The sequence below is a fragment of the Elgaria multicarinata genome, chromosome 1 (genome assembly GCF_023053635.1).
Source record: "Elgaria multicarinata webbii isolate HBS135686 ecotype San Diego chromosome 1, rElgMul1.1.pri, whole genome shotgun sequence".
In the NCBI taxonomy this organism is placed as follows: domain Eukaryota; kingdom Metazoa; phylum Chordata; class Lepidosauria; order Squamata; family Anguidae; genus Elgaria; species Elgaria multicarinata.
In genome coordinates, this window is record NC_086171.1 from 206,520,360 (window position 1) to 206,538,875 (window position 18,516).

Consider the following 18,516-nt stretch of genomic DNA (forward strand, 5'->3'; position numbering starts at 1 on the left):
ATTATTATTTATTTATATAGCACCATCAATGTACATGGTACACCAATGTACATGGTGCTGTACAGAGTAAAACAGTAAATAGCAAGACCCTGCCGCATAGGCTTACAATCTAATAAAATCATAGTAAAACAATAAGGAGGGGAAGAGAATGCAAACAGGTACAGGGTAGGGTAAGCAGGCACAGGGTAGGGAAAAACTAACAGTAGAAAGTAACAGTAGAAGTCTGCACAACATGTGCAATACCCCATGTCTATGACTGCTTTTTCGTTCCTCCCTCCTTACAGCAGCCCTATGTGTTTCCCAAAAAGTCCACATGAGTTTGAGGGGTGTGTGTGACACCGTATGAGGCATATCACCCTCCACCTGTGAGTGTAGCACTTTCCATTCACATACACACAAAGTTTGGATCCTAGCCTTATTTACATAGTAGATATGATGCTTGTTTGTAATACTCCACCAGTAGGATCTAAAAGAAGATGAGCAACTACTAAGCACAACTGTGGTTGTCAGTCGTTATTATTTCAGTAGTGTTTAGGACAACTATTCTACTGATTTTTGACAGCTGCCCTGTCAATGGCCATAAGGACATGTGGAATAGCAGGTTAGCCAGTAGAATCAGTTCAACTCTCACGCCTCTTCTGCTATTTTGTTGCTAGACATCCCATTAGTTTATGGAGCACTTGAAGTAGGCAAAGACAAGTGGGCATATGTCATTAGTTCAGCTTGCAAAAAAAAAAGCTGACCGCTAAAATGATTTATAGGAAAGATTCCTGTACAGCCAGAATTCCACTTTAAGCCCCTCTGATCAAGGGTAGCTTAAAAGGAATCTGCAGCCACTGACCATTTGTGCTATTTGTCTAAATATCTAAATATCGTTTCCAGCAATTCTTGCCCCTAACTGTTTTTTTTCAAATTCAGGGGAGATTAAAAAGCTGTTCTGGAGTTGTATAAGGTCAACTGCTAAGAGGAAATACTCAGAAAATTCCTGGGCACATGAAGATGTACAGAAATGTGGCTCCATAGTGTCCTGGTGTTGATTGTCAGTGCTGGTGGACATTTCTAGTTTATTAAGTAACACTTCGTATCTCTTTTTATTATTATTATTATTATTATTATTATTATTATTTATTTATTTATTTATTTATTTATATAGCACCATCAATGTACATGGTGCTGTACAGATAACACAGTAAATAGCAAGACCCTGCCGCATAGGCTTACAATCTAATAAAGTTGTAGTAAACAATAAAGAGGGAAGGAGAATGCAAACAGGCACAGGGAAGTGTTGTGTTCAGTTGCTGCTCCTGAATCCAGAAGCAGAATGAACATTTCCAGCTGAGCTGCTTGTTCTTTCTTTTGAGCCTCTGTAGCGCATCTATGTCTTTTGTGTTTTAAGTAGGGAAACTTAACGTGACACATTTTTGAGAATCTTTGAAGAAGTCCTTATAGTCGGCACTGAAACACTTTTTGAAAAGATGATTATGGTTTTAAAATTGGATTAAACATCAGCAAATAACTTTTTTCATCAGTCATAATGCAAGAATTGCAGCCAGGAGTGTGCCTTGTAGTATGCAATACCATCTTAGAATCCTTTATTTAAACATGGGAATGTTAGCTAGTAGGACATGATTAGAAAAATGAAGTTGAAGAAAACTCCTCCACTTTGATGGACATGTGAACAAGGAGTTTGTTGAATTTTCCTGATGTCCATTTCTGCAAGACTTTGTATCAAGTGCAGAAAAGCTCAGTAAGTACCAGGCTGATAATGGTTTCCTTTCTGAAAGACAAAAGGGGTGTGAAACCTCTGTTATTGGTTCAAGAAGCCAGTCTTTGAGCAGAAGGAAGGAAGACAGTGCAAAAACATGTTACGTTAGGGAAATGGATCCAGTAAGAAATTAATTGTACAGCTCTCAGAATATGTAATCATCTGTTTAAGACTTCTGGTTTTGCCTCTGTGCAGTTCAGTAACAGTAGCCCATTAAACATTTGGCTATTATACTCACATGTAATAGCCAAATCATAGTTTGGCTCTCTGTGTGTGATCCTGTGTGCCTGTTATCTCTCTGACTTTTAGTTTGATCAAACAGTAGTTTGCAACCTGTTCTGAACTGTGCAAACCATCAATTGTCTGTAAACCAGAATTAAAAAACATAGAGATAAGGCTGCCTTATCTTCATGGTTTTAATCAGGAATGTGTGCTCTTCCCAAGTTGAAAAAACACACACTTGTGGCATGTTTAACACATCTAAAGACTAACTGATTATGCCATTAGCTTCCTTGGACTAAAGAGTCCACTTCATCAGATGCATGAAGTGTTTATCCTAACTGGGCTGATTGGCATGCATAATATCTCACAAGTCTGAGCAACTCAAGCTGTTGACTGATAGGTACCAGAACCCTGTGATTCTACAGTCTTTGTGCATCCCAATGGGCTCCTGCCCTTCATCACTTGCCACACATGTGCTGGTCCCTTTGCCCTGGTGCATTGAGGTTTGAAAGGGGGCTGGCCTAATGCCTTGGTGGGGGGGAAACCTGCTTTTGTGAGTTCAGTTCAACCATGAATGGCTTATGAATCACCGTAGGTTTTGCCACTGATAAAAGTTGTAGCTTAGGAGAGCTTTGCTGCTTATGAGAGAAATGTGGAAGACCAATAATTTATTTGGCATAAATATTTGCAAGGTAGACTATTATGCAGGTTGGTGCAAGAATCTTGCAAGAGACGTAGAGGTTTCTGGAGCAAATATTTCTCACAAATGTCTTTGAATATTGATATGGTGTGAGGGATATGCATATTTTAAATGAACAAAATACTATAAAGGAGGTGTAAATTGAAAGAATTGCTATACTGTATTGCAACTTTAAAATGACTTAGAATGCAGTTTATTTTATTTTGTTATATGCACCTAAATGTAAGAATTCAGGTTCTTAAAATTCACTTGTCAGAAAAGCAGCAGTATCCATTATGTCTTTGAACTATCCGAGACTTTTAAAGAAAGGTAAAACAGCTATCTTCTTCTCTAAACAGGTCATCTGGAAAGATTTTGCTACTTGTGAAAAACATCCAGAGCATCAAAAGCAACTATGCATTAAAGGAAAGTATTCTGCTGGTGCAGAAAAATATTACAGCTTAAGAGGATGAATAATGAAGAGGAATTCTATGATGCCGTCACAGGTGAGTAGTGAATGTGTAAAATCAAATGTTGGCAGACCAGAATTATGTACTTCTGTTTATGGATTACACTAACAATGGGACTTTCTCTCTCTCTTCTCCCCCTTGTGGACCTCCACATTACCAAAATATTTGCTCTAAAAGGTTTCTCAGCTTTCTGGAGAAGCTTTTGAGGGTGTGTGGGAAATGGTCATTGCTCCCTTTTTAGTTCCCCTGCTGGAAGCAGTTCCGTCAGTAGAATGACACCATTGGATCCAACCTCCTCTTAGGAAATCATGGCTTATGCATGCGGAAATACATTGTTTTCAGAAAGAAATCAATTTTTGTTTTGAATCAGGGAAATAGGAGAGGCAGTCAAAAGCTAGCTTTTTTCAATACTTTGTGATTTTTTGTTAAATTCCCAAGATTGGTTCCCCCAGAACCAATGCGGATTGAGCATGCTATACCAGGAGCCATGGAATGTTGTGTTTGTTTGACAAGCAAAATGGAAAAGCAAGGAAGGAATGACTAGAGTGAGTTGGCTTTCTTGAGACCCTTACAGCTGCAGGAGGCTATAGTTGGCTGAAGCCTCTCAGGCTAGGAGAATATTTTGCAACTTTTTGTTGCAGGCCCCATGTATAAAGACTAACAGAAATATGTTCAACCATTATAATAAAACCTGCTTAAGCAATTTGACTATTTTTCTGATGTTTCCTTTCTACCAAAATGGAAAAATGGGTTGCAAGGCAAATTGCATTGCTGAGGAAGGTGGTGATTCATAAAAAGAATAAGGCATAGTGCTCTTTTGGTATGAGATAACAGGGCTTGGGCTATTGTGGTTAGAGGTAAGAGGAAAGGAGGAACTTGAAAAACAGGTGGCTGAAGTTTCCAAAACTAGTTTGAAATAGAGGGAAGACGTGGAATTGAGGAACTACGAAATTGCTGTCTAAGAAGTGCCTTAGCTTAGGGCAAATTTGCATGTTGATGGCTAGAAAAAAAGGCTCCTAGTTGCAAAGAGTTTTGGGCTGCCTTATACATTTTTAGAATACAGAATTTAAACCACAAAGCTGGGGTAGGTGGCACCTGTCAAAAGTGGTGATCGTCAAGGCCTATCTTAGCCCTCTGCTTTCTTTCCCCCAAATTTCATTGACTGTTCCTATACCTAGCTATACCTGTCTGTGCAAGTGCCTGGACTATTTCCAAAAACATCATTATTAAAGTGTATTGAAGTATACGTCAGGAAAGTCACAGGGGGAAATAACCATACCATCTTTGCAACGAAGATTATAGTGCCTGAATTTGCTTTCCTTTTCCCCCTCCTCCTCCTCCCTCCCAATCCCCTTTCCTTTTGTGTCATGTCTTTTAGATTGTAAGCCTGTGGGCAAGGACTGTCAAGAAATACTTTTGTAAGCCACCGTGAGAGCCTTTTTTGGCTGAATGGCGGCATAAAAATCCTTACATAAATAAATAAATACCAGTGTTTTATAAAGGTCCACTTAGTGATGTCTTCTAGTATGTAGTAAGGCAAGAGCTCTGAAGGTTGGCACCCAGTCTAGACAATTGATTATTGTGATGTAGATTACCTCTAAGCATGTGTTGACGGTTGTTCTCTTACATTATAATCCCAAACATTATACATAAAATATGCAAAATTAGTTGCAGGTAGACTTTGCCAGCACTCCTTGATCCATAAAGGAGCACCACCAATCATAGATGCTGATTCCTTAAATGTCTATTGTACTTACCTTTTCTAACAACTTTCAGGTACTAGTCACCTATTATTTCCAATTTACAGAAGGGGTATGGAAGCTGAGAGAGTGCAAATTGTTCAAAACTGCCAGTAGGCCTATGGGAGGGATGGAACTTGAACCCACTCATAATAGCAAATCAGCCTTCACAAGAGTACACTGCTTCATATTCACTTCTATATTTTAGGGCTTAATTTCTAAAATATGTCATTTTATCAATTGCACTTCAATTGGCCAGGAAGGGCAACCTTAAGAAAGGCCATTTCTGCTACTGAAACGATCATATGGAGGATCAGCGGTCTTGATATCCAAGTGCATTTCCAGATTTGTTTGGATCTGATCAACTTAACGAAGTCCTGACATTAATACTGAACGAAAAGTAAAATTGCCCATAGAATATTACAACAACAACAACAACAACAACAACGTTATAAAGAACTGCGAAAGTAAAATCTTGCTTATTTGGGATATGCACCCATTCAGTTGACTGCTTCTGTGATGTGATAATCTTGAAATGGGAACATGCATAGAAATAAGTTGTGTATGCAGACATATAAGCATGTATGCAGACATTGTGTATGCTAACCAGATGAAAGCTGAAGAACTTGTTTTCAACTACTGACATGTTTAAATCCTCAAAATCTTTGAATTAGGAGGTGAGAAAGAGGTAAGAACAGGCCACATGCTGTTCATGTTTGCAACCCCCTCCCAGACTATATGCAGCCCCCTGTGTAGATTACAAGACTTTCTTGGAAGTGCCTGTAAGGGAAAGGCATATTCTTTGTTCATTTGACACACTATAAAGCATCCTTTCACTATAAAGCATCCTTTTACACCACCTATTGGGTGGTGTAAAAGCAGGCAAGAAGGCTTGCTTATGGAACATGACATGTGCTTGAGTTTCTAGGTGGAGACTGGTTTCTCCTTGTTCAGGTTGTTGACCTGAAAATGGACATCTGTTTACTAGCTGCTTGGAGCTATTGCTCAGAAATCTGCCTGGAATCTTTGTCTGATGTTGACTCACTAAACATTGCAGGTCAAGAGTCTTCTCTTGTGTGCTAACTTCTTCTTATCTCTACTTAAAGCTTCAGTAGAACTTTTCTTGCTAACTATAATCCATGGGAATCATCTAAACAGTTCTTGCAGTTCAAGGTGTGGCTCACAGTGGGAAGCAGCTTTGGTGAGACCTTTGAGAGATGCTATGTGCTTTCATTTGTTTTGGTATCTCCCTTTCGCTTTTGTGCATAGCTCTGTTCATAAGTCTTTGTAATTGCAAGTTACGTTAGTTTAGTTAAGCCCAGGCTTTACTTTGAGAACTCTGATATAAACTGATAAATTACTTTTCTACCACATTCCCCCACCCCGCACACTTAAGGTGGTCCATGTGTCTAAGATCTATGGACTTGAAACTACAATGCCACTGTTAACTTTATAGTATCTTGTTCCGCAACCACCTACCTAATGGCTGGCTCCCTAATGACTATGGGTGGTGCCTTCCCTCCAACAGCCTGATGAGTTCCACTATTTAATACTTGCTTCCCATTTAGGAATAAAATGGCATTAAACAGGGAAAAGGTAAAGCATTGGGGTGGGGGGTAGTGGAGGAAACCCATGCAAAATTTGGAAGATGATGATTCGTCAGACTAGATTGTACTGTGACCGTGTTTTGTGGTATTGTACTGGATAACAAGCTGAATCAGTTGGCAATGTGGCATTATTCTGTTGAAGGCCACTGCCATTCCATGTTGCAGTCATAGATGTGGTGCTGTATGTTGAGAAAGTAGTAATATTATTCTGTACAACATATGAGATTCTGAGTTCACTTGAGTGCTGTGTTTGAAGAAGGACTTTGACAAATTGAATAAGGATTTGACGATATAAGAACAACTAGGGGTTGAAGTCTAGAAAGCCAGAGTGATATGAAAAAGTTGAATAAACTGGGCTGGTTTGGCTTACTTAAATTAATGAGCATGACTTGAAGATCTTGTATCTGTAGTTTGAAATGATGCAAGAAAAGTGTTCTAGCACAAACAGAAGTGATTTTAAAGGAAAACTGGTTTAGCTTGCATGTTAAGAATAAAAGATCACTCAGTCTAAGCTGGACAACGTTGCCTTGGGAGCTCATGGAATCTTGTGTCCTGGATGATTTTTGTAGAGAAGCTGGACAGTTCAGCAGTGTTTTTAATTTTAACATTTAAAAGGTATTTCATATTTTGTATCAGCAAAATAGAGGCTGGATTAAATTATGTTTGGTTATCTTTCCCCTCTGATGTTAGCATAGATAAACTATAGGCCTTGTTTGTAGAATAGATGTTCTTGGAGAATGACGTTTGGTTGGTTGGTTGGTTGCTCCCGTCTAAAGTTGTAAATCTTACATTATCTCTTTGCAATGTACATTGTCCTCTTTTGATGCCAGTATAGCTGAGCTGCCTTACTCTGTTTATGACTAACACTCTCTTCCTTTGTTTACTGTTAATGTTTGTTATATTACATTTTTTTCCTCATACGACAGATGGAGGCCTCTGTTGTTCACTTGTGCACTTGCTTATTCATAGGATTTGCATTCCAGCTTTATTGCATTATAATTAGCAGGTTGCCTCTTTTTTGTGGAACCTTAAGATGTTGTCTTTGGAAAAATATTAGCTTCCAGTGGGGAATGAGATAAACTTAGGCTGTGAAGGGATTCACCTCCCACTTAAGTGATTGTTTTATATGGCTTCCTTCTCAGTTGCCTTGTTCTCAAGATTCTTGATTAATTTGATTTTCTACGATGAAGTGTCCTTTCCACTGGTTGTTACCTGGCATTTAAATTATACATGACTACATTTAAAAGGGGCGGTCTCATTCCTTCTGTACTCTGACTCATGCTATACTTGCTCTCGTGGATTTCAAGGAAGTGGAGATCAGTCAATGAGGACTGATTTTACTTTGCAGGATGTGGAAGAGAAAGAAGACGTCTAAAAACAAACTTGCTAGTAAGTTGCTATTTCTCTTTCTTTTCTTACAGTGAAGTCTAGACATCCTTAAAAGCCATCAAAACCATTGGGGTTTGCATCTTAGACTAAGGCTGCAATCCTATGCTCATTTACCTGGGAGTAAGCTTCATTGAACTTCATGGGGCTTATTTCTAAATAGACATTTATAGGATTGCACTATGAGTTTATAAAGTGTTGTTAAGGAGTTAAAAGTAATGTCCTCCTAGTTATGGTTGATAAACCTTTCAAAAAATAAGTGATTTCTACTCTCCCCACAACTGCTCCCAGTGAAACAAAAAAGATTCCTCTTTTTACATCTTTTGATTAGAGCCTCATAGGTTAATTTTGTTTTGCCTTTCTTCCGTACTTCTACTTATCCCTCTCCAAGCAATACTTGTTCTTTCCCAAGTAAGTCATATTGTACTTTGAGAATTGTGAGCATTGATCAGCATTTTCCAATTCCAGTTCTTGGACTAGTGCTATTTATTTCTGCTACACATTCTAGTTATAAAATATCCTGCTGATTTTCCCATTATGCTCACAGTCTTGCCTGGCTTTTTGTTTAACCATTCAATATATTTCAGTTTAGAAATAAAAACCTCCAATAAAGTAGAATACTTCCTTGAACAATTTGTAATATGTTAGATTAACTTTTTAAAGTTAGTTGAATATGCTGCGTTGTCTGAGTAACTGGAGGTTTTTGTGTGGGGGGGGGGGACTCACATGTCACACTAAGCCACCCTGTGAATAAGCCACAGAGGATTGGTTGTATGCCCATAGATGATCGGGCTTGCTATAAATTGTTCTCCCCCTCCTTCTCCTTCAGGCCACCAGCCGCCTCTGGTACATATCCCAGGAATCTTTGCAGCAGAACCTGTCTTGCCTCATCCTGCCCCCCCTTGCTCTGATCGCTCTTTTCATTTGCCACCTCCCCCCACCCCCAGTGCTTCAGGATTACACAAATGTGTTCAGAATTTTTTACTATTACTATTATTTTTCCTGGTCTTTTGCAAGTGCGCAAGAACACACTTTCGCCTGTCTAATATGTGTACCTGCGTTGTCACAACATACTTGTATGCTGCAGCTGTCAACAGGAGTGCTAAAGTGGGAGTAGGTAACATACAAGGAAATTGATAAGATGAGAGTGCGGATAGGCTAATTTGTGCACAGTTGACAAGGACTGTGGGGGGAATAATACTAAAGGAGAGAAGGAAAACATTTGTGCAGTTGAGAAGCACCAAAAAAGGGGAAAATGTGAGACCAGTAAGGCAATGCAATTCTCTTGCTTTTAAGTGTTGAACTGACAGTCATCAGTGTCCTTTCATTCAACACTTCCCCATGTCTCCAGCAAGTCCAGAAAGGGGAAATGTTGACTCCCCTTCTTTTCGTGGGATAGAGAAAGGGGGTGTGGGGAGCCGAAAGTGAAGGAGGACGGCATAGACGAGGACACTGACAGAATGGGGAAATTAGGCAACAATCATGGCAGAGTAGTAGAATATGGGGGAAATTAAGCACTATGTCCCCAGCAGCTGTCAGTTGCAAGAGTGACAATAAGAAATTAACACATACGCACCCCCCAAAAATATGACAAATGGAGCAGTTACTGCTGCGGTTAATGCAGTAACTGCTCTGAAAAGGAGCTGCAAAATGCTTCTTCTCTAGACCAAGAGCTATCATGTATCCTTATCTCTGTGGGCAGACCCTGCTTTTATAATACTTCACATTTCTTCTTAGATGTGTTTGTATGTTATTTGAATTAGCTGTTAAAGACTTGCTGCTGTTGTGTACAGCATAATGGTGACACTTCAGAGTGCTTCTCATGTGTTTGACACATGTGCTAAAAACAGCTCTTCAGTTTAATCACCAAGGCTCCCCATGAATGCAACTATTATTTTTCCCAAATTAGGTGTTGTGACACCACGGGATTTGATTATCGTTGGGTTAATTATACTTGCGAGAACGTTCTGATGCAGGTGTGTGGAGTAATTAGTGACATCACCATTTTTGCTTGCCCAAAGAAATATTACTAAACCAGGATCACACCACATCTTTCCTGTAGTGGATTCTTACCCTCCTTCTTTCATTGATAGTTAAAAGAGAAAATTTTGGCTGGCACAAAAATGAAAAAGTTGCATTTGATGGGGTTATGGAGAGAAAAGCATAGTGGGATTTTAGTGCAATATGTAATGGATGATGTATTGGACTTGGACCAGAAAGATTAAGGCTCACATTTTACCTAGGCCTTAGCTAGACCTACCTTTTGTTCCGGGACAGAGATGGGGAGATCTCGCATTGGGATTAATGCAAGATCTCTCCCCCGTTTTCATGTAAGGTGGATGACCTCAAGAAGGGAGGTGTCTCGCCTGCCATTTTTTTTCTTAAAGTGATGGCAGCACACATGGTTGTGCGCAAAGGTAAGTGTTTTTTTAAATTTAAATTAATTTCCCTGCTCCCCTCACCCCGATGGGCGCAGGTCCTGGCTCTGCGTGAGTAATCATGTGGAGCGGGGCCAAGCCGTGGAATTATTATTATTATTTATTTATATAGCACCATCAATGTACATGGTGCTGTACAGAGTAAAACAGTAAATAGCAAGACCCTGCCGCATAGGCTTACAATCTAATAAAATCATAGTAAAACAATAAGGAGGGGAAGAGAATGCAAACAGGTACAGGGTAGGGTAAGCAGGCACTGGGTAGGGAAAAACTAACAGTAGAAAGTAACAGTAGAAGTTACTTACAGTACTTACTTACAGTAACTTACAGTTACTTACAGTTACTTACTTACAGTAGAAGGGCCACATGTTCTGCAGTCTCGGGCTCAGCCCGGGACCGCGGAATAAGTGGGCCCAAAGGGGAGGGCTCTATCCTGAGGCAAGGGAGGGATGATCCCTCCCTGATCCCGGGATCCCCTGTGCATCATGTGGATACACAGGGACGATCACGGGGTTTACTCCAGGATATAGCCTGGTCTAGCTAAGGCCTTAGTCACGAAAGTCATTAACAGGGTAAAGAGGGTTAGGAGAGTTACAAGGAACTGCACTGCTCTGAGCTTCTTGAAAGAAGGATTAGATAAAAATGTAGCAAAAGAATAAATTGACCATTGTAATATTAAAATAGATTTCTCATCTTGTTAAGGTCAAATTTACTGGATTAAACCAATGGATTGCCTAACTTAATAGCCTACCTGTTTGTAATTTTAAAGTTCTTGCATTGTATCTGACTCTTTCGCCATAGCAGTTATCCTATTTATACCCACAACAATGCTGTGAGGTAGATTTGTATGTGTGTGACTAGCCCAAAGTGTGTGTGTAAGGAAGCAGATTTGTGTGTGTGACTTGCCCAAAGTAAGCTTCATGGTTTGAGCCACCACTTGAACCAGGTCTGTACAACCTAGTCCGTCCTCTACTCTGTATTGACTTTCCAGTTTTGTATCCTACCTTATTGAGAGAGTTTGTTTATTTATTTATTTATTTATTTACAATATTTATATACCGCTCCCCATTGAAAAATTTCAGAGCGGTGTACAAGATAAAATGAAAATAAAAACAGAATAAAACAGTTAAAACAAAATTTAAAAGAAGCAAAAACAGAAATCCAAGGCTGCATATTAAAGAAAGGCTTCTTGGAATAAAAATGTTTTCAGGAGGCGCCGAAAGGAGTACAAGGTTGGCGCCTGCCTGACCTCCAGAGGCAGGGAATTCCACAGGAGGGGAGCCACCACGCTGAAGGCCCTTCCCCTGGTGGATTCCAATCAGAGGACGGATTTCTGTGGAACCACCAGGAGCAGGCCCTCGGATGACCTCAGTGACCGGGCAGGTTGGTAAGGGAGAAGGCGTTCTCTCAGGTATTCTGGTCCCAAGTTGTTTAGGGCTTTGTACACAAGTACAAGAACCTTAAACCTGGCCCGGTAGCGAATAGACAGCCAGTGCAGTTCCCTCAGCAGAGGAGTTCCATGCTGGAAAGGGGCAGCTCCAGACAACAGCCGAGCTGCAGCATTCTGCACTAGCTCCAGCTTCCAGAGCAGCTTCAAGGGCAGCCCCACATAGAGCACGTTGCAGTAATCCAGTCTTGAGGTTACCAATGCCTGTACCACCATGGCCAAGCTATCCCTGTCCAGGAGAGGCCGTAGTTGGCGAACCAACCGAAGATGGTAAAAGGCACTCCAAGCCATGGCGGCTACTTGAGCCTCCAACGACAGAAATGGGTCTAAGAGCACCCTGAAACTACGAACCTGTTTTTTCAGAGGCAGAGCAACCCCATCCGGAACAGGCAATGAGCCTGTCTCCCGGACTCAGGAACCACTCACCCACAGGGCTTCCGTCTTGCCAGGATTCAGTCTCAGTTTATTGGCCCTCATCCAGCCCATTACTGAGTCTAGGCACTGGTCCAGGACCTGCACAGCCTCACCTGATTCAGTTGGCTCAGGGAGATAGACCTGCGTGTCATCAGCGTATTGATAGCATTTAGCTCCAAATCCCCTAATGACCGCTCCCAACGGCTTAGGGCAGCACTATCTGTTAAAAAGGAAATGCCAAATGGATATGTTGTATTTTTTCCAGCAGTTGTTTTGTTTAGGTTGTTGTGTCTCGGTGCTGTGGTTTGCTTTTAACTTTGTATCTATTTAAATGTGAACCATGTGTAACATAAATTTAGCTTGTGTGGTCTACACATAGCCTGGAATTTGTATAGGCACTCATTTGGAAAATGCGCAATTTGAGGAGGGGACTAATTTTCTTCAGAATATCATATAGCAAAAATACATGTGTGCAGAAATCCTTAGTGGGTGTTGCTGGTCATTTTCTTTTAAATCCAGATATTGTAAGTGTTTTTTCCAACATTGCATAACTGTTGAACTGGACAAATTTTCTAATGAGCAGCCAAAGCACCCATTAGTCCTTTGCAGAGATTATAAATCTTCAGTTGTATAAGGTGTGTGATATACTTGTGCAATTTCTGGTAAGAGCTGAGTGGAGCATGGTGGCATGATAGGGAAACGATATTTGCAACACCTCTCTAAAGGCACCTTTTGTTACAATTTCAGTATTTGCTGTTTTTGTAAAATAGGTTTCTTAAGCTATGATTTCAGTCTAGGTTTAGAAGGGGAATAAGACAAATAATAAAAATCAAATTTCCCACTATTACGGCAATATTATTTTGGTGGTTTATCTCATCTTGTTCATAAAGCTCTCCGCCCAGAGAGCTCCGGCTATTGGGCGGTATAGAAATGTAATAAATAAATAAATAAAATCTTTATCCTTAAAATTGTCAACCACAGTCATCTGAGGCTTATACTACTTTTGCCTGTTTACAATGTTTTGTAGATTGCATTGGTGTAGGTAATGTTAAAATCGGTACTAAGCATTTATGTGTTACTGTACTCTATAAGACTGGCACATGCCATCTTGTACTTAGCTTTTTTTAAATTCAAACTGAGTTCCAGGAACTCTGGATTTCCTCAGAAGTTTATTCAGGTCCTTCAGTGAAAAGGTCAGTAATCATGAATAAGCTTTCCTAAAAGACAGCAATCTCCCCCCACAATGTTAAGACTCAGAGGAGTGCTGGATATATTGTACGATGCACACTTAGCTCACATGGGGATAGCAGTGAGATCCAATGGCCTCAGAACAGTACTTGTTGTGAACTCACAATGCACACTTAAACATGCCCCATACTCCTCTGTGGTGCTCAGAGTTCTTGGCAAACAGCTCTGCATGAAAAGGATGCTCTTAAGGAAAAACGCTTGAAAACCACTTATTTTATGACACCAGTCACTTAGTGTGTAGAATCAGTGCGTGGAACTTCTGATCAGTCCAAAATACAGTGTAGTGTATGAGCAGGTGCCTCCTTTCCTTTTAAATGATGCCGCTGTTAGGTAGGCATACCAAAGTACAATAGGCAAAGTGAAAATTAGGCCAAAGTTAACCAGATACTGCGTTTGGATGTGTTGCTTTTTTCTTCTGCTTTTAGAGAATGCAAAGTACTTTTTATAGAAATAGATTATTAATATCAACCAGCTGTTGTTTTCCTCCCCGTAACATCTTGTATGTTGGAAGCATCATACTATAATTCATTACCTATTAATCATAGACGAATTACCCATTACTTTGTTTATTACCGACAGGCTCCCCTCTTTCCTTCCCACCTGATCCTGCTTAACTGGCTTAGAAAATTTGGCTACTAGCCACTTCATTTACAGGTTCTTTTGGCCTTTCGATCTCTAGTCTAGTAGATGCTGAACATTTTATTAGGCTGCTCCTAATTTAGGGTCAGGACACAGTTATGTTGCTAACAGCAATAAGGACCTGGACCATTTCATCACAGTAATATTTATTATTTATTTAAGAGATGTTTAATCTGCCATTCAAGGTGCACTGCCTTCACAAGGAAACTTACAATACTACAAAAATAGGAACATACAAGAGCTTTGACTATTGGATGGTATAAAAATGCCATAAGTAAATAAATATTAAATACATATACATATAGAGCAGTAGCAGCATGATTTTTTTAACCATCAAATGCAGACATGAATAAATGACTCTTCAGGGTTTTTAAAAAGCCAAATCTTGTGTCATTGCAGCTAGGTCAGCTTTCTCTATATAGGGCCGCAGCTGCTGAACCAGCCTAAGCTGGTAAAAAGCATTCCTGGCAGCTGATGCCACCTGCGCCTCCTTAAAGAGCGCTGAGTCCAGGAGCACTCCCAGTCTGCATACCTGGTCCTTCAGGGGGAGTGTAAATCCCATCCAGAGTCAGATCTAAACCTCTATCTAGATAAGCAGATTTTCCAGCCCACCATACTTCCATCTTATTTGAATTAAATTTCAGTTTGTTAGCCCTCATTCATTTCAGTAATATCCCTAGACACCCATCCAGAGATTAATCTGCCTCCCTGGAATTACATGATGGAGAAAAGAGGTAAAGTTGCATGTCATCTGCATAATGATGATGCTTCAGTCCAAATCTCCACATGGCTTTTGCCAGCAGTTTCATGTCGACATTGAAAAGCATTGGCGACAAGAGAGAACCTTGAGACAGCCCAAATGTCAATGGCCAAGAAATAGAACAAGTCTGTAGCATCACTCTCTGAGACCATCCATCTCGGGAATCACTGGAGCCATTGCAACACCATGCCCCCAAATCCCATCCCAGAGAGATTGTTCAGCAGAATACAATGGACAGTGGTATCAAAAACCAACTGCGAGGTCCAGGAAAACCAATAGGGTCACCCTCCCACTATCCATTCCCCCACATAAGCCATCCACCAGGGTGATCAAGGCAGTTTCCGTCCTGAAGCCAGGATCTAAATAATTAGTGCCATCACAAACTGCATGAAGCTGTTATAATATAACCCACTCCAGGACCTTCCTCAGAAATGGTAGATTTGGAATTGGGTGATAATTCTCCATTGCCAAGAAATCTAGACTTGGCTGCTTCAACAGTGATTTTACTATTGCCCCCTTCAGGACTGCTGGAACTACCTCATCCCTTAAAGAGGCATTGAACTCTTCCGATATCCATTTTGTAAGCCCAGTCCTGGTAGATTTTTCTGTCAGGAGGGGCAAGGCTGCTTGAGAGAATCCATAACAACTCACTTGTGTTTTTCTTCTTAGACACCTTATCCCTTCCTACCATGAAAAAAAGTAGATTTTACAAAATTGTGTTTTTTGCCCTAGAAAATAATTGTGAGGCAAATGGGAGTCCCTGTCGACTTTTAGCATAACAACAATCACTGTTGGCTTTTGTATGAGTTTTCCTATTATTACAGCTTCTTGTTTTGTATATTCACAACCTAAAATCTGATTTGCATGACACAACAACCCAGTATGGGTTGTGCTGGGCACCTGTGGACACCATTTTGGCATGGAGTCCATGGGTGCCCAGCTTGCAGTGGCTTGCATGTCATGTGAACCCAGGCTGCAGGGTTTGTTTAAGGGTTAGGCAGCCCTCAACCCTAAAGCAAGCCACAGTGGCCTGTTGTATTATGTGAACCAAGTTCACATAATACAACAGGCCACTGTCTGTCTCACTTTCTCTCTCTGTAATGGTAGCACAGGGATGTGAAGAAAAACAAGCTGTGTTATTTGTAATAACTTTTACCATATGTTTGCACTCTCCTTTGCAATACATGGCTTTTGGTTTTAACCCAAATTCACTTGTTATAATAGTTCATTAACAAAAGATAATGCTACATTTTCAGTGCTTAGGTAATGGTCTATACAGTGAACCTTAACATTCATATTTATATGTCTATATTATCAGTATAGCATTTCTGTAAGGCTGTGTTGTTTTCTGATGGAACAGTTAATATACAATTTCCAAGCTTTTAGCTGTTGACAGTTGGGGGACAGCAACTATTTTTTTCTTTCAATCAAATTTATGGTAATCTTTCTTAATATTTGGGAAGCTTTACATGTTATATGTAATTATGTACTTCTGAAAATAAGGCATAGATGTGACAGATAATGTTGGTTATCATGCATATTATATAGGCACACACATTGGGGAGTCACAATTGGCTGCAGCTTTTGTTTCAGTGAGTTTGATTAAGTTTTCTGTTGTGTAATGGATAGAATGGCCCACAGGTCCTGCGTTAGTCCCACAGAACAGGAAGAAAATACAGGGAAAGTGTGTGTTACTTCTGTGTTCAGTCAGATTATGAACTGGACTGGATTAAAATTCCAATTACATCTGGAATTGATGGATTGAAAAGGAAAATATATATTAATAAACAAGAAAATTTGGGAGACCAATCCTATGCCCCCTAGATAGTGCCTAGTCGGACAGAGGATTGTTCAGTTCTTCTTCGTGGTCTCTATGCATCACACATATGGGCTTTGCGCCTGCGCAGAGACCACACCGGAACCTACTATAGCTGAGTGGAATGTTTTTGGCGGGAACCCCTCCCCCACACTACCGCGCATGTCCATGGGGTTCCCGCCCTTACCTCAGTTCTTCGTCGTCCGCCATTGTGCATAGACCATAGAACCAACCTCTTAGCGTTTGTGTCTTAAAATATCTTCTTTACTCTAATTCTTTCTCTTCTTTCTCGTCTTTTCTCGCTTCGGCGTTCTTTTCTCCCTTGTCTATCCTATAAAAAAAAAAAGTTTTTGTTAGTTTAGATTTTTCCTCAGCGACTTTGTTGCTTGGGGCCTGTATGGCACTAAAAGCACCGTTTAGAAAGTGCGTAAAGTGCGGGGCTAAGCTCCCTCCATCGGACGGACACTCCCTTTGCATATTGTGCTTAGGTGAAGGACACGTTGTCGAGACTTGCCACCATTGTATGGCCTTTACAAAGCAGACGAGAAAACATCGAGCAGACCGACTCCGTTCGGTTCTTTGGGAAAAGGCTCTTAAGGCCGCTGAGGCCTCGGCAATGGAGAAGACTGCGGCTCATAAGTCCGTAACTCACAAAACGGCACTTACTAAGACCGCACCGGTCAAATCATCAGACCAAAGCACTGAAGTGCAGACCAGAGCTCATAGGGCTGAGATACCCCTCACGCCTGGTCGGTCTTTCTTGAGTTCAAAGGCTAAAAAGGACTCTAAAAAAGCCAGAACTCCGATTCCTTCTTCTGAGACTGAGAAGAAGAAGAAAAAGAAGAGAAAGAGGGATGCGGAGAGAACCTCCTTAGCGTCGCCTCGCCCAGTAGAGCCGGTCAGGAGTCAATCCACTCCACCCGCTGCTCCCACTGCCTCGGTATCGAAACCGCCCTCGGTATCTGCCGCTTCGATGTCGAGACCACCCTCGGTATCGAGGCCACATTCGTTACCAGCGGTACCGACTCGTCCGCCTAGCCTTTCAGAGGGCGAACTGAGGGATTTGATGTCGGCAGCGTCTTCTCACCAGCCCCCTCGACCGCGAGAACTTCCATTGTTGCCATCTCCAAGGCTAACACCACGCCGTGATTGGGAGGCAGCCTCTCGCTACTCTGAACCTCAGGCGAGGGATGACGAATACCAATGGGAGGGATACCACCCCCAAAGGTACTTTCAGGAACAGCAGTATCCGCGGGAGGATTACTATGCTCTTCCCCCGCCTACAACTAGGGTGTGCCGCTTCCCTTTGCCTCCATCACCAGCGCCTCAAAGATCAACGGTATCGACGCCTCGTCGACAACCGTCAGCGTCGACTGTGGCGATTCCTGCGGTATCGACGGATGATTTACATTTAGTCACCGTATCGTCACCCGAGGAACATTATCCTTCGGACTCGGAATCGGGTGTGTCGGCCGCTCCTTCATTTCCGTCACCGGAGGATGAGGTCCAAGATAGAGACCCTTCCTCCCCCTCAGACCATATCCTGCGAATGTCCAGAGCATTGGGGATAGAGACCCAGGAAACTAATGAGGCTGTGGTAGATCGTATCTACGATGTGTTCCAGACTACCACGAACCAGAGGATAGCTATCCCTCTCCCGCATGCGCTAAAGCAGGCAGCGCAATTAACTTGGAAGACGCCGACGTCGATGCAGGCAACATCAAAACGCCTGGAAACCCTGTATAAAGTCCAAGAGGACAGTGCACAATTTTTAGTTCAGCACCCTAAGCCGAACTCAATAGTAGTTGAGTCAGCACAGGGCCAGTCCCAGAAGGCACATTCTGCTTCGGTTGACAGAGAAGGCAGAAAGCTGGACATTACTGGTA

At 41.3% G+C, this 18,516-nt stretch overlaps 1 protein-coding gene across 3 annotated transcripts in view; it reads left to right on the top strand.

The window, feature by feature from the left end:
* The window catches only part of OSBPL2 (oxysterol binding protein like 2), a 79,584-nt gene that overhangs the window by 24,801 nt on the left and 36,267 nt on the right, over positions 1-18,516 (top strand). For all 3 annotated transcript variants that reach the window (XM_063146855.1, XM_063146864.1, XM_063146872.1), the window contains one exon: positions 3,026-3,172. In XM_063146855.1, the coding sequence (XP_063002925.1) occupies positions 3,136-3,172 (37 nt within the window). In that variant the 5' untranslated portion in view covers positions 3,026-3,135. The remainder of the gene's footprint in view (positions 1-3,025; positions 3,173-18,516) is intronic.